Source organism: Oryza glaberrima, chromosome 5, assembly GCF_000147395.1.
Source record: "Oryza glaberrima chromosome 5, OglaRS2, whole genome shotgun sequence".
Taxonomy (NCBI): Eukaryota; Viridiplantae; Streptophyta; class Magnoliopsida; order Poales; family Poaceae; genus Oryza; species Oryza glaberrima.
In genome coordinates, this window is record NC_068330.1 from 6,162,293 (window position 1) to 6,185,693 (window position 23,401).

Here is a 23,401-nt window from a genome sequence, read left to right on the forward strand (position 1 = left end):
ATAATCCCACTGAAGCATGAACAATTGATTTAGTGTCATGCATTAATTAATTACCATATACTGTAATAAGATACTGGAGAAGTATAAGATAGTGACAATTAATTCTCCTTAAGACTTCATGAGAGTGGGTTACGCAGCACCATTGCCTCTATTGTGATTCCCGGTCCAAAGGCTAGCATTACTCCCCACTCAGGTTGTTGATGCTCATCTCCTTCCTTCTCCCGACAGCGACGCAACTCATCAAGAACGAACGCTATCGTCGTGCCACTCATATTCCCATACTCACTCAACACATGGCGGCTTGCCGCAAGCTTTGCTGGCTGCAGCTGAAGCTCGCCTTCTATGTTGTCAAGGATCGCATGGCCACCAGGGTGCACTGCCCAGAAGAGGTCATTCCAATTAGGATCCACGTTTCCAACCGATTGGAATGTGTCAAGCAAGCACTGTCGGATGTTGTTCTTGATCAGTGTTGGCACCTGGATAGAGAGGTGGAAATCTATGCCGCTACCGGTGGTCTGCATGCCAAGTGCTTGCTCAGTACCTGGTATCGTTGTTTGCGAGGCAACAATCATCTCGAACAGTGGACGCTCTGCATTGACCAATGGGCCAGTGCCGACAATGATTGCTCCGGCACCATCCCCAAACAGTCCATGAACGACGATTTTGCTTTCATCTGGGTTTGAGAAGCATATTAGCGTCAGCTCGGCGCAGGCTACAAGAACGCGTGCCTCACGGTTGTTCTCGGCGAGCTCCTTGGCAAGTTGGAGTGCCCTACCGCCTCCAGAGCAACCGTGGAGGCTGAGGATGGTGCAAGAGACTGAAGGGTTGAGGCCGAGTAGTGATGCCAGCTTGAGGTCAGCGCTTGGAGCATTGCACCCGGAATAGGTGCTGAAGATGAGGTGGGTAATGTCAGTGGCTGGACGCCCCACTTGGCGATGGCCTTACGTGCGGCGGACTCGGCAAGCTTCGGGATCTCAGTGGTGACGATGTCTACGCGAGTTTCAAGGGAGGGCATGTGTTTGTCAATGATCTCCGGGTGCTCACAGATGAGCTTTTCATCAAGGTGGATGTAGCGTTTCTCTATTCCTTATCTGTGACCTGAAATGGAAAAGGAAGCACCCACATCTCTTACATTTAGTACATAGCTCTCTGAGGTTATAAAAATGGCAGGACATATTTCAATTTGACCGAACTCCAACATCATTACAATGAACTATGGCAGGAGTGTCCTGAAAATTTAAGTGCATGCATAATTTATTCTCATTAGAGTTTATGAAAAATAACTAGAGATAATGATGATCAGTGCAACGATCAAAGTGGAAGGATTGATCTGCTTACATATTCTCTTCATTTTATCCTTCAGCTCAGTAAGATGCTCGCTCTTGGTTAGACCGAAGTAGTAATCGGCAAACCCATCTTGATAGACAATATTTGCGGGGTTTGCAATGCCGATGGCGAGGACCGCAGCAGGGCCTTCCGCGTGCTGTGTGCACAGGCGGCTGTCAACAACAGCGGCAGTAGCTGTTCCAGGCATGGCTGATGGAACCGGAAGAACGTGTGCTTTTGCAACTAGTTGAGGGAGGTGGCAGTATGATGCGTTTATGGATGGATATTCTAGCTTCTGGTTGTGTGGCTTTATACTAGTTTTTGGACAACCTAGCCCAAGGAAACCCCCAACTTTGTTTGCATTAGTAAATCACTTAAAAGAATATTTAAAAAATCATCACATGGTCCATATAACATCATATAACTTACAAGCAGATTATCATGCTTAAATCTGAACAAAATCTCATTTTAATGATAAAATTAAATTTATGGAAGTTTTAATTTGTCCAATTCGTTTTTGGAGAAATATATATATTAGGTCAGTTTCTAATTTAATAATTTAGAACTGCCGATTTCTTGTTTGAGTTATAGAGTTATAGAGTTTACAGGGAGGGCAACATGTGTACCCATGCTGTTGGTATTGTTCTTCCTGGTTTGCTTGCTTCAGGGGTGGACACAGGGAGGCTCGTGGGTATTCAAGTGAATACTCAAAAGTTGTCCGAAAATAATTCAACACATGTAGACTTTTTCCAATCCTAATAACCCCCTATACTTCTGATGGAATTCCGTCTAGCACCCTGAACTTTAAAACTGGACTTTCAACCCCCTAAACTTTAGAATACCGTTGATGTAACCCCCTAAGGTGGTTTTGCATAGTGGTTTTTTTAATCTAATTTGTATATAAGTTGGATGAGTTTGATCACATGTCATATACTTTGGACATATATACAAAAATTTTGACTTAAATCATTCCTTTTGCCTTTTATTTGCTCTCACTAACAAACAAGCACCAATATAATAATATCATGATATCACTATATAAGGATAAATTGATGATTTATAACTGATGATACGTAAATATGTTACATTAGTTATTCAAAATTATCGTTTATGTTAGGAAACGATAGGCAAACAAACGATAAAGAACAATATAGATCAATCACAGAAGACACGAGATTTAACGTGGAAAACCATCCTAAAGCAGGAGAGAAAAAGCCACGGGCACTAGCCAGTAAAATATCTTCACTATATCGGGTGAGGTTACAATGCCGCACGGCGGCTTACAAGAGATATATATATGAGGTAGAACCCTAAAAGGCATTACGATCCGTACCGTAAAAGGTGGAACCCTAAAAGGCTCTGAACCAAGCCTACCGGCGACGGGCTTCCGCTTCACTACGGCAGAATCTGGCCTTTATTAAGTGCAAATGAATTTGGATCACAACTCAACAATTTAAGCTTCTAAAATATGCAAAACCATCATCCAAAACCACCTTAACGGTAATATGGATGGTATGGCAAAGTTCAGGGGGGTTGGATGTCTGATTTTAAAGTGCAATGTGCTAGACAGACTTCAATATAAAGTTTAGGGATGTATATATACTTTTTCATATTACATACGTATATACTTATTTGGGCCTAATACTTTATTCTCGGTCTTCTTTTCTCAACACATCTACTCCTCCCGACACTATTTTGTTTTGTTGTGATGAACTTTATCGGCAATAATTATTGAGTGAATAGCTAGCCTTAAAATCATGAGTTCATTGTTGCTTTGCTTTACTGAAACAAAAAAAACTTATTTGAAAATGAAAATTGATATTTTTTTAGTCCGCGTAACTTTCTCGAGACTGGGATAAGTATTATTTGCCTTTTCAAAGTGGCTGTCCATAAAAACGATTGTATCAGCAATATACTGTAAAATGGATAATCACGTCTTAAGTTTTGCAACTACTATCTTATTGCAAGGTTCAATAATAACTGCCAACATTTCAGGTTTAAATGAACTGTAATTTAAACGTGCGTTCCAAACTACTCTCTCGGTTCTAAAATATTTGATGATGTTGATTTTTAAGGTGATATTTGATCATTTATCTTATTAAAAATTTTAATGGAAATGTGCAAAAGTATATCATGGTCCAAATACATTTAATTATTAAAAAAAATCACAACCAATATAAATGTTAGTTTTATTTAGGAAGACGAATGTAATGTGGAAATGTCAACAGGCTTATGTATTTAAAAACATAGGTAGTATAAATTACGTACATAGCTCTGTGAAATGTTTCTTGTAAATATTTTTGGATAATTGTGAGATCAGTCATTCGATGCACAAATTAGGACAAAGACAACAAAAATGACATGACGAACTTCACTTCGTGTGATTAGCTCACATCGTGCAAAGTAGGCAACGAGATTGCCTTATTATATTAGAAGAAGCAGCAACGTGGCGGATATATTTTTGATCTGTAATTCGTAATTATTTTTGCATTACAGGAAAAATATTCCGGCCAGCTCAAGAGTATCCCGATTTGCACGATAGTTTGTATACTAGAGTATGTAATTAAATAATATCTAATACTAGATTGCATATCCTGATCCCAATTTTTTCTGGAGTTTACATATCATAACGTATAACTCGAGGTCGATCGATCAAATCATAGAGCATATTTTTCTTATTTCGTTCTTGATCGTCAAGCTATTAATGTAGACATGTAGTCCAAAATTCAGTCACTCAAATATTAATCTTCTCTGCACAATCCACACAGCATCTCATGACCGATCATAACTTCATAAGTGGTCGAATCAAGTTCCCAATAAATAATATTTGATCAAATCGCGCCCAAGAAGTGGTAAGTCTGCTAATATAATGTTCTAGACCTTTATTGATTAAATGCAGAATACTAAGATATTGACACATAATCATGCCCTGACAATTAAATGATATAAACTTCCTCTTCCTAAGGTATTTGGCCTCGTGCATCTCGAAGGAATGGCGATCGTGGAGAGTCATTTAAAAAATAACAGTTTTCCTAATTGATTTTTGCCTAAAAGACAGTCACTTTTTAAACGCCTAGAATTGTATCAACATTTGTGTAGAGTATTTCTATCTCACCCTATCTCTTTTGCTCTTCTTATCCCAATTTCAAGCACGCACACATGCAGGATGGATCACCGCTGATATACATCATCGCCGCCACCTTCCCGCCGAACGTACCACCCCTGGCTCGCCGGATGGCCGGAAGGGGTCAACGGTGCCAGCGAGGCCCACCAGACAAGCCTCCTTCCCGTTCCCCATTCCCACGTCCCTCCCTCTCTTCCTTCTTGATTGAACAGCAGTGGCGCACTGCCATAGCTTTCAAAATCACCACCGCCAATCACCTCCTCCTAACTACACAGCCTCCCTCGCCCCTACTACCAACCATGCCGACTGCCAGCCTCCATCCCTGTGGCTCTAGTAGTGCCCCCACCCAGCCCAACCCTCACCCCAAAACGTAAACCACAGGTTTTTCTATTAGAGTCTCCATGATGTCACCATCAGTAACTAATATATCATTATTTTCTTATTTTATAAATTTTAGTTCTTTTCTCTTTTTTTAAACACCAAAAACCATGAGAACAAATAATATAAAATTCACCATCCATAAAAAATTCATCGTCCATCATGTCACACATTAATATGTAAATATTCATTGATTCATATTTATATTGAACAGCGACTACATTTATTAGCCGTTCACATTCTTCCTTACTCCTTTATTCCTCATGTACGGCTTCGGCGATTCACTAATTGTTTCTTCTACAAGCTTAATGTAGTTTCAAAAATCCATGAATAGTGTCATGTTCTCGTATTGATTGTATGCCTCAACATCTTCAACATCACCAACTCCCAAAATCCTTTGTTTTCCGGAAATAACTATGTGTTTCTTCAACTGAGATGGGGTTAGTCACGTAAAAAACTTGAGTGGCTCGATCGGCAAGTACCAATGGGTTATTCTTGTGGCTTACGTTGTCAAGGTCAGCAATTGTCCGTCTAAATTTGTCCACAAACACGCCAGCTGGGTGTTTCACTCATTGACACCGAAACGGTGGAATCTGCATATTGGGTTCGTAGTCCCGTTCCCAAATTTCTTCCATGAATAGCTGCGTGAGCATGTTTAGTACCACCTTGCTAGTTTTGCTTGTCCCTTCAACCATATCACTCCCTGGTTAACCCTATTACACGAAGCAATGACGAAAGTATAAGTGGAGTGGTATCTGTAAGTGGGACCGCCCGTTGGACGAGCTGGGCTACACGATTCTGGAGGGCGGGCCATTACAAAATGGTATCAGTTCCGACCCTCGCGGTTGCTTGTACGGGTCAATGTGCGGGTATATGGCACATGTGGGCTCTGTGTAAGGCGGACTGCACTAAGCATTAAGAGGGGGTGTGTTCCTAGACATTTACCTATATGCCTGTGTGTGACTATATGGGTAAATTGGGCCAACGGGGATGTCGGGTCCTTTGAGGAGGGTGTGTGACATCCTGGTATAATTAGGATATGGCATGTGTGGCCAATAAGACCTGTATGCGTATGTTTAGTACCATCTTGCTAGTTTAGCAAGAGTGGGCTTGTCCCTCCAACCATATCACTACAGGGTTAACACTTTTATACAAAGCGAGGATAAACGTGTAAGGGGAGTGGTATGTGTAAGTGGGCCCGCCCATTGGATGGTCTAGGCTACGCGGTTCTGGAGGACGGGCTGTTACATTACGTGACTTCAGTCCATCATTTGTCTTGCTTGGTATGGCTACTAAAGTCCCAATGGTTCTATAGAATACATTTTTCTCTAGGTGCATGACACCGATAAAATGATGTATCTATATATCTATTGAATAGCACGCTTGGTCCTTCCGCATTTCGCTTCCGCTTGGTTTCCTTCTTTTTTGCCTTCTCAAAGAAAAACTTTGAGATTTTTCGTCATTTGGAACACTCTATCACCCTTGCATGGTCCTGGTGGATCATCAAGCTATTCAGTGTTGTCGAAATATGCTGCTTTGGAACGGTATTTGTGATTCCTTCTTAAGAACATGTATACGGTACCATTCACACAGATAACACAGCCTATCTTCCCCTTGATCAATCATATTCGCTTCCGAACATCAACTTGTGTAGGAACAACTTTCATTTGAACCTGCCATATGCAAAAACTAATCGTGCCATCAAACTTCTCAATGTCAAATTTGATACATGACATGTTGGAGAAACAATTCCAGATAAAAAAATATATATAATAGATTCCAAAAGAAAAGAAATTCCCTGATATAAAGTCTTTGTGGATGTACAAAAATCCAACAGGAATTTGGAACTTCACATAAACACGAAGCGAGCAGTATCTTCAATTGATTTTTCTTCCTCCTCCAGAGCCGTGCAGCTAAGATGGATTCCTGCGCTGCTGCTTCTTCGGTGGATGCGTGGTAGCAAAAAAGAACTCCGCTTCGGATTGCTGCGCCGAAAACTCAATCACGTCGAGCCGATTAACTCGATGAGACGACAGGAGGACGCACGCCTGCCGCCACCAACCAGATTCATCAAAGAACTCGCCGTGGGATGAAGCGCGTATGCCGCCGCCGATCAGATGGATCTATCGAAGAACACACCGGTGTCAGAATTGTTCTCGCTGATCAGATCGAACGACGAGAAGATGAACGCGCCGCCGGTTTTGAAAGCAGATCGATCTCCCTAGCTAAGACACAAGAATTTGGTAAAACGGGCTATAAGGAAGGGTATAAATAATATGATCATTCTTAGGGCTTGTTCTATTTGGAAGCATCGAAACGCCTGTGTTTTCAACGAGGCTGCCCCAATCATCTTCTCGACTAGTTCTAGCGAGTGACGAGGCTCACCTATTGAGCCTAGGGGAATTTCGTTGATTATAGATCCCGGTTAAGAAGGCCCATGATTCAGGTTGTTGGGAGAGCCTCGGTGAGGCACTTTGTTCTTCTTTTGCTCATGTTTTGTTTTCTCACTTTTTGTCTTTTCTGATTATTTGTATTTGCATCTTACGCCTCCGTTCTTCCATTAATGCAATGATACACAACTCTCATGTATATTTGAGAAGAAAAACAATCTTAATTACTAAAGATTAAGTTGAAATTGATTGCATCTTTTTATCTTGTTTTGGAACACTTTTTCACTTGCAAAATACTGACTTGATCTTATTCAAGTGTTTTCTTGAAAGATACATCTCAATTGATCCAAACTCGGATTGAAGCAACTCATATAAGCAATATGCTTTTTCAATTATACACAGGGTATTACAAATTTTGTTACAAATACAGAAAAAACAGCAATAAACATTAGATAGGAACTCCACAACATCAATACATCACCGGTAGGTCATAATTCCACTTAAGCATGCAGAATTGATTTAGTGTCATGCATTGATTAATTAACATATACCGTAATAAGATACCAGACAAGCATAAGATAGTGGCAATTAATTTTCCTTAAGACTTCATGAGAGTGGGTTACGCAGCACCATTGCCTCTATTGTGATACCTGGTCCAAAGGCTAGCATTACTCCCCACTCAAGTTGTTGATGGTGATCTTCTTCCTTCTCCCGACGGCGACGCAAGTCATCAAGAACAAACGCGATCGTCGTGCCACTCATATTCCCATACTCGTTCAGCACATGGCGGCTTGCCGCAAGCTTTGCTGGTTGCAGCTGAAGCTCGCCTTCTATGTTGTCAAGGATCGCACGGCCACCAGGGTGCACTGCCCAGAAGAGGTCATTCCAATTAGGATCCATGTTTCCAACCGATCGGAATGTGTCGAGCAAGCACTGCCGGATGTTGTCCTTGATCAGTGTTGGCACCTGGATAGAGAGGTGGAAATCTATGCCACTGGCGGTGGTCTGCATGCCAAGTGCATGCTCAGTACTTGGTATCGTTGTTTGCGAGGCGAGGACCATCTCGAATAGTGGGCGCTCTTCATCGACCACTGGGCCAGCGCCGACAATGATTGCTCCGGCACCATCCCCAAACAGTCCATGGCCGACAATTTTGCTTTCATCTGGGTTTGAGAAGCATATTAGCGTCAGCTCGGCACAGGCTACGAGAACACGTGCATCACGGTTGTTCTCGGCGAGCTCCTTGGCAAGTTGAAGTGCCCTACCGCCTCCAGAGCAACCGTGGAGGCTAAGGATGGTGCGAGAGACAGAAGGGTTGAGGCCGAGTAGTGATGCCAGCTTGAGGTCAGCGCTAGGAGCACTGCACCCGGAGTAGGTGCTGAAGATGAGGTGTGTAATGTCAGTGGCCGGACGGCCCCACTCGGCGATGGCCTTCCGTGCGGCTGACTCGGCGAGCTTCGGAACCTCAGTAGAGACGATGTCTACGCGAGTTTCAAGGGAGGGCATGTGTTTGTCGATGATCTCCGGGTGCTCACGGATGAGCTTGTCATCAAGGTGGATGTAGCGTTTCTCTATTCCCGATCTGTGACCTGAAATGGAAAAGGATGCACCCACATCTCTTACAATTAGTACATAGCACTAAGAGATTATAAGAATAACATGAGACATTTCAATTAAAATGCCGAATATTTACAAAACAAGAATATAAGATATTATGCAAGCATTTTCCGTTATAAAAGAAAAATGGTTTATATATGTCCTATTTTTAGGAAGATAATCATGAGTTTAATGTGCTGAAAGATTGGATTAGCACATATGTTTCGTTCAAACATGGTCTGATGATGTACTTGTGGGTGCATAACTCTATCCACTAAGACTCAATTCCCGGTGCCAACATATAGACAAGTAAGTGCTATTTTTCAGTACAAATTTATTAAGATCCATGGATTTATTGCTATGACTACTCTGTAGATCTCTTGTATTTTTGTTAAAAGCGTAGTCTTTAAATCTATACGAGTACAGTGGCATGGGTGCGAGATGGTAGCCTGATGAGCAGGAGGGACATTATATGACAAACTATCATATTTAACGAGGTATTAGTGGTGGATCCAGGATTTCAGAGATGGAGATGCAAAACTTTACTGTTATGATTCAAGATAAGAGATAAAGTGAAAAAAATATACTAGCAAAACACTTAAATATAGCGAGTACAAATACAATGACATAAATAATGTAGAAATTCAAATGGAGCATATAGTCCTGGATGACCTTAAGTGGGCCTCGTATTGAGCATACTGCGTATATGTACCAAGTATATACTGTATATAGTAGATTTTTTTTCAAAAATTTTGGGATGCAACCACACCCCATGCATCCACATTGCATCCCACACGCGAAATAAATAAAAGAGTAAATTGCACCCACGGTACAACAACTTGGCAGGTGGGTGCAATATAGTGCAAGAACTTAAGAATTGAGCGTCCGAGTGTAACAACTTGACAGGTATGTGCGTTCTACTACAAGAACTTGACAATTTGTATTTTGGTGCATCAATTTGGCTAGGCATATGCTAGGTGAGTTTTTTTCCCGATGTCAATAATGCCATTACATAGCAATCCTACAGATATTACCTTAGATATTAAATTTAATCTTTAGTAATTATATTGCATATACAGTTTACATCCAATTACCTTAAAAAAAATTTTCGTTTTCTTTACCTTCTCAAATATCAACTGAAATATAATAATTTTTACATCCAGTTTAATTGACTTCAAGTTATTAATTATTATAATAAAAATATAAATATGCTTATACAAATCCATACTAGTATATTGTCAAAATAATTACTTAAATTGAATCTATGTAGAAAATGCTCCAAGTAATTAAGTTGTTGCATAATTTCTTAGTTTATTGTATCAAAATCGTACCTACCTTGCAAGTTGTTATATTTATACGATCACTTATAAAGTTCTTATACTAAGGCCCTGTTTGTTTCAGCTTAAGATTATTGTAATCTAGATTATTAAATCAGATTACTCTAAGCTAGATTATAATAAGCTGACATAGAATAAGCTGCGAGCTGTTTGTTTCTCTGAATTATTGGAGGCATCTAAGGGTAGTGGGTCTTTAGCCACCCATAATCTGAAAAAAGCTCCTCCAGAGGAGATTATTAGATTATAGTAATCTGGCTTATAGATTATAATAATCTACTTGTTTGTTTCATTGTTTCAGCTTACTCATAATAATCCAGATTATAATAATCCTAAGCTGAATCAAATAGGGCCTAAATTGCACATATTTGCTAAGTTGTTGCACTAGAACGCTCATTTCTTAAGTTTTTACACCAAATTGCACTTACCTGCCAAGTTGATGCACCGTGAATGTAATTTACTCTAAATAAAATTTGGCTGAACTCCAACATCATTTCACTCTTCTTTCTACGTAGTATAGTATAAATATTTGTATGGTTTATAATGAATTATGGCAGGAGTGTCCTAAAAATTTAAGCGCTTGCAAAATTTATTCTCATTAGAGTTTGTGAAAAACAACTAACGATAATGATGATCAATGCAACGATCGAAATGAAAGGATTGTTCTCCTTACATATCCTCTTCATTTTGTCCTTCAGCTCAGTAAGATGCTCGCTCTTGGTTAGACCAAAGTAGTAGTCGGCAAACCCATCTTGATAGACGATATTTGCCGGGTTTGCAGTGCCGATGGCGAGGACCGCAGCAGGGCCTTCCGCGTGCTGTGTGCACAGGCGGCTGTCAACAACAGCGGCAGCAGCTGCTCCAGGCATGGCTGATGGAATATTGGAAGAACGTGTGCTTTTGCAACTAGTTGAGGGAGATGGCAGTATGATGTGTTTATTGATGGATATTCTAGCTTGTGGCTGTGTGGCTTTATACTAGTTTTTCGACAACCTGGTCCAAGTTAACCCCCAACTATGTTTGCATTAGTAAATGACTTAAAAGAATATTTAAAAAAATCATCACATGCTCCATATAAAATCATATAACTTACCAGCAGAATATCATGCTTAAATCTGAACAAAATCTTATTTTAATGAGAAAACTAAATTTATGGAAGTTCTAATTTGTCCACTTCGTTTTTCGAGAAATATATATTTTAGTCCAGTTACTAATTAAATAATTTAGAGCTGCCGATTTCAAGTTTGAGTTATAGAGTTTACAGGGATGCCAACATATCTACCCATGCTGTTGTTATTGTTCTTCCTGGTTTGTTTGCTTCAGGGGTGGGACACAGGGAGGCTCTTGGGTATTGGAGTGAATACTCAAAAGTTGTCCGAAAATAATTCAACACATGTAGGTATATTACGCATTACATATGTATATACTTAATTGGGCCAAATACGTTATTCTCGGTCTTTTTTTCTCAACAAATCTATTCCTCCCGACACTATTTTGTTTTGTTGTGATGAATTTTATCGGCAATATATAATTATAGAGTGAATAGCAAGCCTTAAAATCATAAGTTCATTATTGCTTTGCTTTACTGAAAAATAAGATTACTTATTTGAAAATTTATTTATTTGGTCCTGGTAACTTTCTGGAGACTGAGATAAGTATTATTTGCTTTTTCGAAGTGGCGGTCCATAAAAAAATTGTATCAACAATATATTGTAAAATGGATAATACAAAATATGATATCACACCTTAAATTTTGGAACTACTATCTTGTTCCTAGGTTCAATAATAATAGCCAATATTTCAAGTTTAAATGACTGTAACTTAAACATGCGTTCCAAACTACTCTCTCGGTTTTTAAATATTTGATGCTGTTAATTTTTAACGTGATATTTGATCATTTATCTTATTAAAAACTTTAATGGAAATGTGCAAAAGTATATAATGGTCCAAGTACATTTAATTATTAAAAAAATTCAACACCAAATATAAATGTTAGTTTTATTTAGGAAGACAAATGTAATATCGAAATGTTAACAGGCTTATGTATTTATTACATAAAAACGGAGGTAGTATAAATAACGTACGTACAAAAGCTCAGTGAAATGCTTTTTGTAAATTTTTTTGGATAATTGTGGGATGCCATTCGATGCACAAAGCACAAAGGAGAAAGACAACAAATCACATGACGAACTTGTTGTCCACTTCGTGTGATTAGCTCACATCGTGCAAAGTAGGCAACGACATTGCCTTATTATATTAGAAGAAGTGACAACGTGGCCGATATATATTTCCATTGCATCTGCACGGGCGCACGTCATTGATCTGTAATTCGTAATTATTTTTGCATTACAGGAAAAATATCCTGGCCAGCTCAAGAGTATCCCGATTTGCACGATAGTTTTCATACTAGAGTATGTAATTAAATAATATCTAGTACTAGATTGCATATCCCGATCCCAATTTTCTCTGGTGTTTACATATCATAACGTATAATTCGAGATCGATCGATCAAATCATAGAGCATATTTTTCTTATTTCGTTCTTGATCGTCAAGCTATTAATGTAGACATGTAGTCCAAAATTGACTCACTCAAATATTAATCTTCCCTGCACAATCATCTCTTGATCGATCATAACTTCGTAAGTGGTCGTGACTCGTGAGAATCAAGGACCTAATAAATAATATTGATCAAATCGCGCCCAAGAAATCTTAAGTCTGGTAATATAATGTTTTGGATCTTCAGTGATTAAATGCAGAATAGGAAGATATCAACACATAATCATGCCCTGACAATTAAATGGCCTAAACTTCCTCAACCTACGATAGTGGGCCTCGTGCATCTCGAAGGAATGTCGATTGTGGAGAGTCGTTTAAAAAGTAACTGTTTTCCTAATTAACTTTTTAGATTGTCTAAGTTTTGCCTAAAAGACGGTCACTTTTTAAACGCCTAGAATTGCATCGAGGTTCGTGTAGACTATTTCTATCTCGCCCTATCTCTTCTACACTTCTTATCCCTGTTTCAAGCACGCACACATGCATGATGTATCACAACCGCTGATATACATCACCACCGCCTCCTTCCCGCCGAACAAGTCCAAAATTAATATAATCTATACAATCCCTTAAAATAATTATTTGTGCTGCACAATCACCCGCGTCTCATGATCGACCATAAGTGATCGTGATAATCAAGGACCCAATAAATTAAGGAATATGGATCAAATCGCGCCCGAGATGTGTTAAGTCTGGCAACAGTACTCTGGATCTTGAGTGGTTAAATGCAGAATAGGAGGACATCGACACATAATCATCATGCTCTGACAATTAAATGACCTAAACATCCCCTTCCTAAGGTGGCCCCATGCATCTCAAAGGAACGGTGATCATGGAGAGCGGCAAGTTTGGCTGGGACGTTCTACAGGGGTGGCTCAGTTTTCCTAATTAATTTTTGGGAGTGTCTAATTCTCAGTTGCCCGCCCCCCCCCCCCCCCCCCCCCCCCCCCCCCCGCCCCCCAAAAAAAATTCAGTTTTTTGACCATTTAGGATTGCAAGAATTGGGTGGACTCTTTCTCTCTCCCCTTATCACTTCTTCCCTCCTCAACCCCGTTTCACCCATGCACACATGTATGATGGGTTGCTGCTGACTCCTCCCTGCACGACGATGCTACTCTTGGCTTGTCGGCTTGCCAAAAGGAGTCAACGGCGCAGGTGAGGCCCACAAAACCATATAATCCTCAGCCTTTTCATCATCCCTGCCATCCTCCGTCTCTTTCTCCATAATCCAGCGGTAGTGTCATTCCCGTATGCTGTCGGAATTGTTGTCACCGACCGCACAGTTACCATATGGCCTCCCTCGCTCAGGTTGCTGCCAACCCTGCCCATTGTCGGCCTCCATCCTCACAGCTCCGGTGGTGCCCCCACTGCCTTGCTACCTGCCCATCGCCGCCGCACACCGCCAGTCCAACCAATGTCCAAACCAATTGCTCTAAAAGTTTTACAGCATAATAATAAGAAGACATAGTAATAAAGAGTTCTACAACACATGAAACTTCATTACTCCACCAGTAGGTGATAATCCCACTTCAGAGTGAACAGTTCATACTGTGTTATTAATATAACCCTCACAAAAATACATGCAGTAAAAATACTTATACAAAAAGGTCTAATTATTTTCAGAATAATTACGTTGGAGATGAAAGCGGATATATTTTAGTTAGGCAAAATTTGAGACAGAACACTCCAAAAATGTGATATTTGCTGAGGGACATCGTAAGAACGTGAATTTGTCCGAGAATACTCATAAAACACGGTAATTTGCTAAAGGACACAATAAGCATTAAAATATAATATTTACTTATGTGAGGAGGGAGAAACCACGTAAATTGTCTATTTTACCCTCGTATTTCTTCTTCCCAAGTCGGCCGCCCAGAAGGAGGTGTTGCCGCTAGTCGTCAAGCCGTGCTCTCCATCATCTCTTCCCTGTTCCTTATTCACCTCATCATGTCGAATGTTTTAACTTTTGACCTCACCCTCTGTCATGCAGCGGATCGACAGGAAAGCCGTCATGCTGACGTGACTCCGGAGCGAGCTCTCTGTGTCACAGTCAAGACCATCTCCACGTTCTGGGCACCATGGCACATGGTCGGGCCATCCATCGCGCCATCGTCATCGCCGAGACCCTAGGAGCCCTCCGACCCAATCAATTGACATGAGATGTCGTGAATCATGAGATCGTCGTCGTCTTCCCAAACTCTGGCCAACGCCGCCATCTTCGATTCCGTCTCTCAATTCCTCATGAATGTAGCGTCTCTACGTCTCTACAAACATCTTGGTAGCATCGAACTATAAGCTCCTTGGCTCGACCGGACTAGCACCGTCGTCAATTCTGGCCACCTCCGGCTAAAAGACGACCACCGTCGGGTTCGCAAGAAGCCTGCACATCTTTCTCTATTTGGCCGCATCGTCCAAGGAGATGCCATTCGCTGTCAGCGTCGCCGTGAAGGAGTGCCAGCCGGCAAGGCTCTGCCTCAGCTACTGCTCTCTCTCCCTCCTCGAGACAATGACACACGGGCTCCACTCCATCAAAGCACCAGGGACTTGATTTGTAAAGAAAACAAAACTCTTTGTACTAATTGGTCCTAGGGGCAAATCTCCCATGTTGTGAAAATTCTCCCTCCAAAATAGCAAAAAGTCATAAAATAATGTGTATGTTGTCTACCAATAAATTACCACATTTTTTGAGTATCCCTAAGCAAATTCATGTTCTTACGATATCCCTCAGCAAAGGCCATGGTTTTTCAGTGTCCTATAGCAAATTTTGCCTTTTTGTTATGGATCAGCATGCAGAAGTTTGATGGATTTGTAATACAACCTATAAAACGCATGGAGAAAAATTAAGTTGATGGGAGATGATATGCGGGTATACAAGTCATTCGCACTTAGTGTAGTTAATAGCAACTTTCTACTTTCTCGTGCTTCCACGTCACCTCATTTTATCCTGGCCATTGGATCTCAATCGGGTGATCAACCATGCACACCACATCACATCGCCCTTTGTACTGCACTGCATTGCACCCTCCACCCACACCACGTTCACTCCCTCTCCCTTTTCTTATCCTCCTATCCTTCTTTTAGTTCGGCCACTTTGTCCAATTTATCCTCTTGCATATTAGTTGATTTACCAAGCAAATGAAAATTGGAATTTTACTCTTGTTCGTGGAATTATGCTCGGTGGATTCAAAATAATTAACTATTTTCCACTCTTACGAGTGGTTATATAGGATTTGCCACTTGACCAACATATCATAGACACATGAGATAGATACATGAGGGCCCACACATCATACACAGCGAGTGGCAAATCATTAATTGGCACATCTTAAAAGTGGCAAATAATTAAATGTCCTAGTTCGATTCATATACATCTCCACACCATTATCCTCTCCAATCGCTCCAATGTTATTGATAGGGAAAATAGATGCAAAAGAGATACATAATTTTACGTGAAAACATCCCTCTAATATAGAGAGAAAATAACCATAGAAGACAAAATCAACTATGATGGTTTAGGGTTACATGTAGAAGGGTGGCCCATATATTTAGACACATATTGAACAAGACCCTAGGACTAAATATATTTGAGTCATTATCCAACAACCTTTCCTTGACTCAAAAACCCTATAAACTAGATGATACCCTGCGCGTTGCAGCAGAACTTTCTAAATGACAAAATAATTTCTAGGAATATAACATAAGATTGTTAACTAAAAGAAAGAAGAAAGGAAGCAAAACACACATGTATACATCCCGGCATGGTTGATTATGTAAAAGCACCTAGCTACAAAACAAAATGGTGCAACAAAGAGGGATGGATTCACAATGCTCAGCGAAAGTAAATCGATAACTAGAATAAAAAATTGTTCGAGCTATCTTCTTTTTTAGAGAGAATCCCTTATATGCCACTAGAATTTGACCAATTCCCTTGTATGCCACTAAAAATTGGTTTCTCCCTTATATGCCACTAGTTCAAGTTTTTCCAACCTTTTATGCCACTCCCACCACTATAGTGTTAGTTGACTGTTAGTCAAAGGTTATTTTTTTTCGTAAATGACCAATATGCCCTCTCAACTAAAAAATGTGTAAACTTCAAAAAATCATAACTAATTTATTTTAAATCCTTTTTGAGTGAAGAAAATTTTGTCAGAATCAGTGAAAAATGCTCTTTATATTAAAAATATTGTTGAAAAACTGCATGTTTCATGCTTACATTGAAAATTTATTTGTGATGGTAATGGCTAAAGTTGCATGTGATGCAGAAAAAAATCAATTTTCATATGTTGTATCTAGTAGCTATATTAGTACTAAAATACCTATTATTGGTTGTATACTAATTCTAAAGGGCAAATGTGTCTTTTTACAATGAAGTTAACGGTCAACTGACGGTGGACTGACGGCAATGGCATAAAAGGGAGGAGAAACTTGAACCGGTGGCATAAAAGGGAGAAGCCAATTTGAAGTGGCATATAAGGGAGCTGGTTAATTTAGAGTGGCATATAAGGGATTCTCTCTACCATTAGAGACAACCATGATGATCTCTTTGAATGTACATTTAGCTATCCTATTTTAGTTGAATAAAACTAATTAACTTCACATAGAAATATATGAATGCTATATTTATCCAAAAAAAGAAAACACACCTATTTAGGCAACAAAGTAGTTGTTTGCACGGTAGTAACATGACCTGAAAGAAGGAGAGCAGCACATTTCAGGTGTCAATACAGTAGAAAATCAAATGACAGAAACCTACAGCAAGGCAAAATGCCAAGCGCATGTTTAATGAAAACATAGTTTGATTATCTTTACGGTTTGCTATCCCTCAGTAGATCGATATGTTGGGTTGCTTACCTTACCAATAGTAAAATCCAAACATAATCGATGTGGAGAAGGATGTGTGTTGTACAGTAGGAGTGTAGGGCAAAAGAGAATATATATATTTTACAGCCTGACTGTCTGATAGTCATAATTTCGTTGAAAGCCTGCTAAGTTTGCCTAAGCTTCAATAGCCGTAAGAGCGTAGCAAAGAAAACCCGCTCTCCACCACCTGCTCGTCTCTTGCTTCGTTAATTATGCCGTCCAATCGTCGATGCTGTAACCTACTCCAAAGAGGCGAGGCAAGAGAGACCAGTAGCCTGGAACCCCCTGCGTTGCAGGCAAGCACAAATTGAAATTACCAAATATTGAAAATACAGAAAGAGGATTTCCCGACTGTTGACGCTGCCTTCTGAGCTGGAGGGGATGGTGCTTGAGGTTCATCTAAACGGAGGATGAATTGTAGGGAGGGAATAAATGGAATTAAGCCCATTATTGATGGTGGTGACGGTTTTTTCCTCGCAGTTGGTCTTCCAGGTGGCTTTTACGGCGGAAGAAAGAAAAGAAGCGACCCAAATCCCTGAGCCGCGCCGTGCTAGGCCACTCGAGTCGCCGTCATGCCCCCATCGATTTGTTGCAGGGGTTAGGAGAAGAAGCGACACAATGACACTGCATGGTGTGCCGTGGGGATGAAAAGTGATAAAGACACTGCATCGTAGTGGATCGATTTGGATTCCATGGCAGCTGCGGGAGTCCAAGGGAGGCGGGGCCGAGCCAAGGAGACAGGGAGGAGTGATTGGGCAAGGAATCGCTGGGAGGGAGATGCAGTGGGGGCGGCGAAGAGAGATGCGGGAGAGGGAGCCGATGCGGGTGCGCTCGCGTGAGAGAGTAGCGATGCGGTGGGGCCGGCGGAGCGAGACGTGGGGGGAAGGAAGACGTACGCGGATGCGGGATGCCGGGATGGGGTGTGGATCAATTAGATTAGATCCAACGGTTAGGAAAAAATGATGACGTGGAAGCACCAGGAAGCAGAGAATTCCTAGTGGTGGGGATGATTTGTATAGGTATATAGAATATGTTGTAGAAGAAAATGTCTCCAAAACCCTGAAGGGCTGCTAAGTACCACAAATACCTACTAAGTATAGGCAATAATTGAACTTAGTTACTGAGAGTAACTTTGTAAGCATATCTACGGGATTGTCATCAGTATGTATCTTCCTCAAAAAAACTTGCCCTTGAGCAACAATATCACGAATAAAATGGTGCTTAATATCAATGTGCTTGGTCTTGGCATGAAACATATGATTCTTGGTCAAACAAATAGCACCCTGTCTATCATAATAAACAATATTAACATCCTACTGAATACCAACTTCAGGAATAAGACCTCACAACCAAATAGCTTCCTAGACACCTTCAGTAGTAGAAATATATTCTGCTTCTATGGTGGAAAGAGCAGTAACAGACTGAATTGAAGCTTTCCAACTGACAGCAGAACCACACAAAGAGAATATCCGGAAATAGACCTTTTATTAAGAACAAACCAAACAACATCATCTATCTTCACCTTATTCATATCAAACATTAAGCCAAAATTAGAAGTACCTTTTAAATAACGAAGAATCCACTTAACAACATTTCAATGTTCTTTGACAGGATTATGCATGAATGTGCTAACCACACTAACTTCATGAGCTAAATCTGCGCAAATGGAAATCATACCATGCATAAGATTGCCAACAGCACTGGCATATGGAACATGCGATTTATAATCTTTGTCATCTTCATTAATAGGACACTGGCTTGAAGATAATTTATAATGTGAAGCAAAAGGTGTAGAAACAAGCTTGCAATTACGCAAATTAAATTAGTCAACTATCTTATACCTGTATCTTTTCTGATATGGAAATAATTACCAGCCTTGCAGTCATGCTGAATTTTCGTGCCAATAATTTTCTTTGCGAGACCAAGATCTTTCATCTCCAATTCATGTCTAAGTTGAGCCTTACACTGATTAATCGGTGACTTCTCATAAGAAGCAATGAGCATATCATCAGCATAAAACAACAAATAAATGAAAGATCCATGGGGAAATTTCATTAAGTAAACACAATTATCATAATTGCTTCATGAATATTGTTGTGCAATCATAAAAGAATCCATTATTTTATACCACTCCCTAGGAGCTTGTTTAAGACCATAAAGAGATTTCTTCAAATGACAAATTAAATGTTTTTTTCCTAGAATAGCAAAACCTTCAGGTTGTATCATAAAAATCTTCTCTTCTAAATCAACATGTAAGAAAGTTTTAACACCAAGTTGCTCTAATTCCAAGTCAAATAAAGCAGCAAAAGCAATCATCACCAGAATGGAGAAGTGGCGTACAACAGATAAAAAAACTTCATTGAAGTTAATACCTTCCCTTTGGTCAAAACATCAATGAAGTTAATACTTCATTGAAGTCTTGCAGATTTAACTCTAGAAATACAATCCTTCTTATCAATCCATTTGCACTTCGAAGAATTTGGAAAGCTTTTCCAAATCCCATGTATGATTTTTATGAAGACTCTCAATTTCTTCACTTATAGCAGTCAACCACTTAGAAGAATTTTCACATGAGATGGCTTTAGAATTAGAACATGGTTCAACAGTATCATTATCAACTTGTGTAGTAAGAACAACATAACAAGCCATATCATTAGAGTCACGATATCTAGCACACAATTGAGTATATTTTTCTTCTATTTCTATCTCAAGCAATACAATGATCATGTAGAAAACTAAATTTATGGAAGTTCAAATATAACTTACAAACATAATATCATGCTTAAATATAAACAAAATCACATTTTAATGAGAAAACAAAATTTATGGAAGTTCTAATTTGTCCAATTCGTTTTTGGAGAAATATTTATTTTAGTTCCGTCGCTAGTTTAATAATGAGTAAATTGCATCAGCGGTACACGAATTGTTAGGTGGGTGCAATCTAGTACAAGAACTTGTAGAACACTCGTTTTGGTACACAAACTTGTTTGGTGCATGCGAACAAGGTCAAAATCGCATGGCAAGGTTAATCTTGTTGATTTTGTTGTTGATTTAAACTCTATGTAAATATGTATCGAAGAAGGATAAACACATAATAAGGCATAATGATTGCATAAAAAAATAAAAAACTGAGTAATGATGTAAAGGATAGAAACAAAGAAAGATAAAGTTGAAACTAAGTTTATAAATATAACCTTTCTACTATGTGCATGCACGTCATCTACTAATTTATAATTTATAATGTTCAACATAGAAAAATCGGTCTTGTCATGCCATTTTAGCCTTAGTTTGCATGTATCAGACAAGTTTATGCACCAAAACGAGCATTTTACAAGTTCATATACTAAATTACACCCACCTGTCAAGTTCATGTACAGCTAATGCAATTTACTCTTTAATAATTTAGAACTGTAATTATTAACCACCAAAATAATTAAGGCCTGGATGCACTTTCGAAGTGTTCTCTTTAAAAATACATCTCAATTGATCAAAACTCGGATTGAAGCAAACCATATAAACAATATGGTGTTTTAAATATACACATGGTATTACATTTTTTTACAAATCCAGAAAACTTAACAATCAAAGAGCATATTAAAGCAATAAAGAGTTTAATTACAACATATACTAGAGTTGAGTAGTTGACAACTCAAATATCTTCACAAACATTCGGTAGGAATTCCACAACATCAATACATCACTGGTAGGTCATAATCCCACTTAAGCATGGACAATTGATATAGTGTCATGCATTAATTTATTGCCATATACCGTAATAAGATACCAGAGAAGCATAAGATAGTGGCAATTAATTTTCCATAAGACTTCAAGAGAGTGGGTTACGCAGCACCATTGCCTCTATTGTGATACCTGGTCCAAAGGCTAGCATTACTCCCCACTCAGGTTGTTCATGCTCATCTGCCTCCTTCTCCTGACGGCGACGCAAGTCATCCAGAACGAACGCGATCGTCGTGCCACTCATATTCCCGTACTCGCTCAGCACATGGCGGCTTGCCGCAAGCTTTGTTGGCTGCAGCTGAAGCTCGCCTTCTATGTTGTCAAGGATCGCACGGCCACCAGGGTGCACCGCCCAAAAGAGGTCATTCCAATTAGGATCCATGTTTCCAACCGATCGGAATGTGTCGAGCAAGCACTGCCGGATGTTGTCCTTAATCAGCATCGGCACCTGGATAGAGAGGTGGAAATCTATGCCGCTGCAGGTGGTCTGCATGCCAAGTGCATGCTCGGTACCTGGTATCGTTGTTTGCGAGGCAAGGACCATCTCAAACAGCGGGCGCTCTCCATCGACCAATGGGTCAGCGCCGACAATGATTGCTCCGGCACCATCCCCAAATAGTCCATGGCCGACGATTTTGCTTTCATCTGGGTTTGAGAAGCATATCAGCGTCAGCTCGGCGCAGGCTATGAGAACGCGTGCATCGCGGTTGTTCTCGGCAAGCTCCTTGGCAAGTTGGAGGGCCCTACCACCTCCAGAGCAACCGTGGAGGCTAAGGATGGTGCGAGAGACAGAAGGGTTGAGGCCGAGTAGTGATGCTAGCTTGAGGTCAGCGCTAGGAGCACTGCACCCAGAGTAGGTGCTGAAAATGAGGTGGGTAATGTCAGTGGCCGGACGGCCCCACTCGGCGATGGCCTTCCGTGCAGCGGACTCCGCGAGCTTCGGGATCTCAGTGGTAACGATGTCTACGCGAGTTTCAAGGGAGGGCATGTGTTTGTCGATGATCTCCGGGTGCTCACGGATGAGCTTTTCATCAAGGTGGATGTAGCGTTTCTCTATTCCCGATCTGTGACCTGAAAAGGAAATACCAACATCTCTTACAATTAGTTCATAGCACTATGAGGTTATAAGAATAACAGGAGACACTTCAATTAAGTTGCCGAATATTTACAAAACAAAAATATAGGATATTATGCAAGCATTTTCCATAACAAGACAGAAAATAACTGATGATAATGATGAACAGTGCAACGATTGAAGTGGAAGGATCGATCTGCTTACATATTCTCTTCATTTTGTCCTTCAGCTCGGTAAGATGCTCGCTCTTGGTTAGACCGAAGTAGTAGTCGGCAAACCCATCTTGATAGACGATATTTGTGGGGTTTGCAGTGCCGATGGCGAGGACCGCAGCAGGGCCTTCCGCGTGCTGTTTGCACAGGCGGCTGTCAACAACAGCGGCAGTAGCTGCTCCAGGCATGGCTGATGGAAGTAGAAGACGTGTGATTTTGCAACTAGTTGAGGGAGATGGCAGTCTGATGTGTTTATGGATGGAAATTTTAGCTTCTGGCTGTGTGGCTTTATACTAGTTTTTTGACAAGCTGGCCCAAGCTAGACCCCAACTATGTTTGCATTAGTAAATGACTTAAAAGAAAACCTAAAAAATCATCACATGCTCCATATAATATCATATAACTTACAAGCACAATGTCATGCTTAAATCTGAACAAATCACAATTTATCATAATTAAATTTATGTATGATTTTTCCAAATCGTTTTTGGAGAAATATATATTTTAGTTATTTTAGTTTTTGTACTAATTTTATAATTCAGAACTGGCCTCGACCCATTTCTAGTTTGAGTTATAGAAAATGGGTAGTGTAAGAATGCCAACATATCTGTCCATCTTACAGTCAAAATGCTCTTGGTCTTCCTGGCCATTTGAATTATAGAGTTTACAGAAATGTTTAGGAATGCTAACATATCTACCCATTTTACATTCAAAATGCTGTTGGTATTGTTCTTCCTGGTTTGCTTGCTTCCGGGGTGGGCACAGGGAGGCTCGTGGGTATTGAAGTACATACTCAAAAGTTGTCTGAATTCAA

The 23,401-nt window shown here is 40.1% G+C and overlaps 2 protein-coding genes and 1 pseudogene across 2 annotated transcripts; all 3 read right to left on the reverse strand.

Annotated features, from left to right (window-relative positions):
* Nucleotides 1-116: 116 nt before the first annotated feature.
* LOC127775078 (bisdemethoxycurcumin synthase-like) lies at nucleotides 117-1,534 on the reverse strand (annotated as a pseudogene).
* A 6,091-nt stretch (nucleotides 1,535-7,625) lies between these two features.
* LOC127774882 (bisdemethoxycurcumin synthase-like) lies at nucleotides 7,626-11,059 on the reverse strand. The gene is made up of 2 exons (XM_052301174.1): nucleotides 10,822-11,059; nucleotides 7,626-8,807 (listed from the first exon to the last, which is right to left on the reverse strand). The coding sequence occupies exons 1-2, from the start codon at nucleotides 11,015-11,017 to the stop codon at nucleotides 7,825-7,827; spliced, it is 1,179 nt and encodes a 392-aa protein (XP_052157134.1). The 5' UTR covers nucleotides 11,018-11,059; the 3' UTR covers nucleotides 7,626-7,824.
* A 10,078-nt stretch (nucleotides 11,060-21,137) lies between these two features.
* LOC127774896 (bisdemethoxycurcumin synthase-like) lies at nucleotides 21,138-22,823 on the reverse strand. Its single transcript, XM_052301185.1, has 2 exons — nucleotides 22,580-22,823; nucleotides 21,138-22,371 (listed from the first exon to the last, which is right to left on the reverse strand). Exons 1-2 carry the CDS (start codon nucleotides 22,773-22,775, stop codon nucleotides 21,389-21,391), a joined length of 1,179 nt encoding a protein of 392 aa, XP_052157145.1. The 5' UTR covers nucleotides 22,776-22,823; the 3' UTR covers nucleotides 21,138-21,388.
* Nucleotides 22,824-23,401: the final 578 nt, after the last annotated feature.

Bases quoted from the DNA above. Each gene is read 5' to 3' on its own strand.
- LOC127774896 (XM_052301185.1), bottom strand. From the start codon at position 22,775: ATGCCTGGAGCAGCTACTGCCGCTGTTGTTGACAGCCGCCTGTGCAAA. The intron at 22,372-22,579 runs GTAAGCAGATCG...TTTCCTTTTCAG, and splicing joins GGACAAAATGAAGAGAATAT to GTCACAGATCGGGAATAGAG.
- LOC127774882 (XM_052301174.1), bottom strand. From the start codon at position 11,017: ATGCCTGGAGCAGCTGCTGCCGCTGTTGTTGACAGCCGCCTGTGCACA. The intron at 8,808-10,821 runs GTAAGGAGAACA...TTTCCATTTCAG, and splicing joins GGACAAAATGAAGAGGATAT to GTCACAGATCGGGAATAGAG.